The following is a 4,445-nucleotide window of genomic DNA, read 5'->3' as shown; positions in this document are numbered from 1 at the left end:
TGGCTCACTCGAGGCCTTTGTGCAAATTATAAACAGGTGCCTCTTCCTTAGGATACCACATCCACCAGTTAGGACATTGTCACAGTGCATGGATTTGGTTAGATCAAGTCACTTTGGTGTCATCTGCCAGAAAACCCTATGATGCAAATGATGTCCCCTCCCCTCAGATATGAGGTCCTCTCTCAGTACACACGGGACGGTCCCGACTGGGGTTCACTGCCACGTCACCACAGATCCGAGAGCGCAAAGCTGTTCTAGCCTCTGCTTTATAGCAGGGGAAACTGAGGCCGAGAGAGGAAATGACTCAGTGCAGGTCACATGACAAAGAAGCAGTGGCTGGAGCTCTCAGCGCTGAGGCCGCCCTCTTCCTCCCAGGACGCCCGCATCCCACTTACCTGCGTGTAGCAGCGCAGAAGCAGCCCCTTCTCCTTCAACAGGCGGATGAAGTAGTGACAGAGGGTTGGCTGCAGGGAGCAATCATGACAACGCTGATAACAGCAGAGAAGACGTCCCGCATCGCCACAGGCGGGGACTGGTCTAGGCGCTATGCCTGTTTTACATCATGGTATCATCATCACACTGACCCCGTGAGGCAGAGACTGTCATTATCCCCATTTCACAGATGTGGAAACTGAGGCACGGGGAAGCTGATCGTCTCGCCAAAGCCGCATGGCTGGCAAGCTGCAGAGCTGGGATTCCTACAAAAGCAGCCTAGATCCAGAGTCTGGGCTCTTCCATGTATCGTAAACTCATTTAAGCCTCGCGACAACCCTTTTCATGTACTTTCAGCTTCATTTTACAGATGAGAAAACTGAGGCTCAAGATCGCAAGAGCGGGAAATGAGGGACCGAGAGCTGGACCCAGGCAGTCTGGGTCCAGAGCCCATGTACTGAATGACTACATGATATTTGTCCAAAGGGCCCTTCCCATGCCTGCTGTCCCTTGGCCTTTTCTATCCCCCCTGCAAAGACGAGCTCACCTTGAATTGCCCAGGATAGAGTTCCTTGGCGAGGGCAAAGAAGGGCTCCGGATGTTTCTGTGAGAGAAAGAGCGGAGGGCAGGTGGGCACCCAGATGCCCCAGGTGAGATGGGAACAGGTGGCCCCATCCTTCCCACATCATGACAGACATTCCTTCATTCCTTCCTGGGGGAGTACATACCTTGAAGTAGCCGATCTCGAAAATGGCCTCCGGGTAGGGAAGATGGTACTTCTGCAGGTTGGCATAGAGGCCAGTGGATGGGGAGCGGAAGTCAGGGATGCCTGCAGCTGGGGGAGGAGGGGCAGGGAGCAATCCATCAGGGACCTGGGCCTCATCTATATCATAGTGGCTCCCAAGTGAGGGCCCAGACATGGCTCCTCCTCGCCCCTGGAAGGGGCTCCCCCAAACCTGGGATGGGCGACTGGGGGAGGGAGCACTTACATGTGGAGATTCCAGCTCCTACCAAACAGATGACCCTGCGACCTGCAGGAGAAGAGTGTATGCGTCACGTGACATGCTTTGCTTGGCCCTAAAAGATACTACCCATCACAGCCCCTGAGACTATTTACTTGGTGCCAGGCCCTGGGGCAAACACTTCAGATGCATGAATGGTCCCCCCAACCATCTTGGGTGGGTGGTGTTAACATCCCTGTTTTACAGATGAGGAAATCGAGGCTCAGAGAGGGGAAGGAGTCACACAGTCGACTGCTGGAAAAGCCAGCGCGGGGACAAAGGATCTACGGTTTGAAATTACACCAACTTAAGAATTGAGAAAAGATCACAGAGAGGTTTCTCCCCCTAACCAGATCTAGACAAAAAGCATAAGAGCTTAGTGAGGAGGTGGGGGCGGGGGTCCCCCAGAAGAGCTACGGGTTATTGGAAAACTCCCTGGCAGCACCTCACCTTGCAAGCACCACCTCGGGTGACCATCTATTTCTAGCATGTTATGCACATTCTGTCCTCACATTCCTTTCCTCCATAATCACACACATCAGCCACCAGAAGTTTGGTAATTTTCAGGTGAAGAACAAAGATTGGCCGCACTCAGCCCACACCCAGTGAACAGGACAGCGGGTGCGGGCTTCAGGCCCAGGCTCTCCTGCTCACCAGCAGGAGGCCTTAGTTCATTCAGATCACCACTCCTGGCTTCAGCTTCCTGGTCTGTAAAAGGGGCATAATTACCTCGCAGGGCTGTTGAGAGAATGAACTCATTCATGTAAAGCTTAGATCTGTGCCTAGCAGCCGACCCTAGAACAAGCCGGGGGTTAATCCACCTACAACTTCTGACTCCCCAAACTTAACTACTAACGGCCTACTGTTGACCAGAAGCCTTACTAATGACATAAACAGTGAATTAACACACACTTTGTATGCTATATGTATTATATACTGTTTTGTCACAATAAAGTAAGCTGCAGAAAAGAAACTATTAAGAAAATCATAAGGAAGAGAAAATACATTTACGGTATTTATTGGAAAAAATCTGCGTGTAAGAGGACCCGTATAGTTCCAACCTGTGTTGTTTAAGGGTCAACTGTACACGTGTCTATTCTTCTTTGAGTCAATTGTACTAGACTTGAGACCATGATTCATACACCTGTAAGCACTTTGTTCCCTCATTTTTACCAGCTTCCAGAAAAGAGGATGGGAAGATGTGGCGGGGTCAAATCATTTCACGAGCACATCAGGCCATGCAGAAATAGCCCAGTTGCCTCTTCAGCTGCTGGCTGGCAGGTGACCTTGCCACGCAGCACCCTGGCATCTGCCTGTTAGCTGATGGACAGACGCAAGTGAGGCCCTGTGAACCAGGCGCCTCTGGGGTGTCCTATCCAAGGAGGACAAGGGTGTCAGAGACGGCAGCCTGCTTCAGCCTCAGCCCTCTGCTTCCTCTCGGGGCTGCCATCGGACCAGGCCTGGCTGGACCCGGGGCGGGGTGTATCGTGGAGAGAGAGTCTGTGTGCTCTGGATTCAGGGGCCCTGGTGTTGAGTCCTGACTCTGCCTCTAACCAACTGTGTGACCCTGCCCCAAGTCACAGCCTCTCTGTGCCTGTTTCCTCCTCTGTCCAGATCACTCCTGTAATGACCTCACAGGTATAATGTGAAGATCAAATGAGAGGAGGCCTGTCAAATGCTTAGCCCAGTGCCTGACAAACAGTAAAGGCTAAATTAACTTATTATGTATTATTATCCCCTCATAGGCACCCCCATAAGCCAATTATCCAGAAACCCAGGCGCAGGAGGACAGAAGGAACAAAAGCTTTGCAGCCACTGCCTGCGTTCTCTGAGGCCAGCCGGAGCCAGAAGCGGACTGCAGACAGCTGCATGGCCTGCCCAGGAGAGGGAGGCCCAGGGCGGGGGTGGGGGGTGGGGGGGGGCGGTGGGGGGCGGTCTGGCTGCTTGAGGAGGACAGGGAAAGCGGAGAAGAAGTCCTCAACAAAGGGCTGTTCAGGACACTCAGAGGGGCCATTGTTGTAGCTGAGGACTGCCAAGGGCTTTGGTTTCTCAGACTCTGGTGACCTCAACTCGAGGCAGGAAATATAAATTACACAGTGACCTAGTAAAGGGGCGCCTACACATCACCCTTGTGAGAGGCTTCCTGTAATAATCACAGGGAACACTTGCACAGCCCTTGTGATGTTCCAGGTCCTGTCCCAGGCATTTATATCTCTATTAACTTTTTAAACCCCTAGTAACTCTATGAGGCAAATGCTATGAAACAGGCCTGGCCAATCAGAGCACAGAATTAATCTGCAATGGAGATGTGACCCAAGTCTGGCCAATCAGACATGGTGATTGGTTTGGGGTCAAAGAGTGACCCAGCCTGGGCCAGCTGGAGCCAGTCTCTGCTCCTGGGCTTGAACCACTGGGAGAAAGATGCTCCCTTCAGTGAGAGCTGCTAGGCTGGTGGAATTTGCATGCGGAGCTGCCAGGAGCTACGGGGGGGGGGGGGGGGGGGGGGGGATTAACATTCTTGACAACATGGAAGCCCCTGGATCCAGCTATGCTTATGCTGGATTTTAGTTAAAGGGGCAACACATCCCTTTTTTGGCATAAACCAGTTTGAGTTGGGTTTCTTGTTACTTGCAAACAAAAGGTGTGAATGGTTCGAGTGGCTGGGGCTGAGAAGTCACTTGGGGCCCGGAGGAGGAAAGTGGCCCGATACAGGGATGACTTACAGCGCTCACTCAGCATGAAGCGGGCGACCCCTTCCAGGGTTAGGTCGTCCAGCAGACGCTCCTTCTGGGTGCCCAGGCCCAGCGTTTGGGAGAAGAAATTCCGCAGAAAGTCCACTGGCCAAAAGGAAAGCAGCTGCTGGGGGCATTCAGCAGGGGAGGCCCTGAGGGCCTCTGCCCCAGTCCAGGGACCCCCTGTCTAGGCACTAGCACTGAACCCATTATTCCCTGTCTTGAATGTCACCCCTGGAGGTAAGAGGTATCACCCAGACCCGGGCCCTAAACCACCCTC

General features: G+C 53.0%; 1 protein-coding gene across 4 annotated transcripts in view; it reads right to left on the bottom strand.

Moving 5' to 3' along the window:
- The window catches only part of SIRT2 (sirtuin 2), a 32,949-nt gene that overhangs the window by 8,022 nt on the left and 20,482 nt on the right, over positions 1-4,445 (bottom strand). For 3 of the 4 annotated variants that reach the window (XM_023537927.1, XM_023537926.1, XM_023537929.1), the window contains exons 3-7: positions 4,157-4,270; positions 1,422-1,463; positions 1,161-1,267; positions 980-1,036; positions 396-464 (exon numbers count right to left, since the gene is read on the bottom strand). In XM_023537927.1, coding sequence (XP_023393695.1) covers positions 396-464; positions 980-1,036; positions 1,161-1,267; positions 1,422-1,463; positions 4,157-4,270 — 389 coding nt within the window. The remainder of the gene's footprint in view (positions 1-395; positions 465-979; positions 1,037-1,160; positions 1,268-1,421; positions 1,464-4,156; positions 4,271-4,445) is intronic. The other variant, XM_023537928.1, reaches the window with a different exon arrangement.

Source organism: Pteropus vampyrus, unplaced genomic scaffold, assembly GCF_000151845.1.
Source record: "Pteropus vampyrus isolate Shadow unplaced genomic scaffold, Pvam_2.0 Scaffold203, whole genome shotgun sequence".
In the NCBI taxonomy this organism is placed as follows: domain Eukaryota; kingdom Metazoa; phylum Chordata; class Mammalia; order Chiroptera; family Pteropodidae; genus Pteropus; species Pteropus vampyrus.
This window is presented reverse-complemented; position numbering and strand designations above follow the sequence as displayed.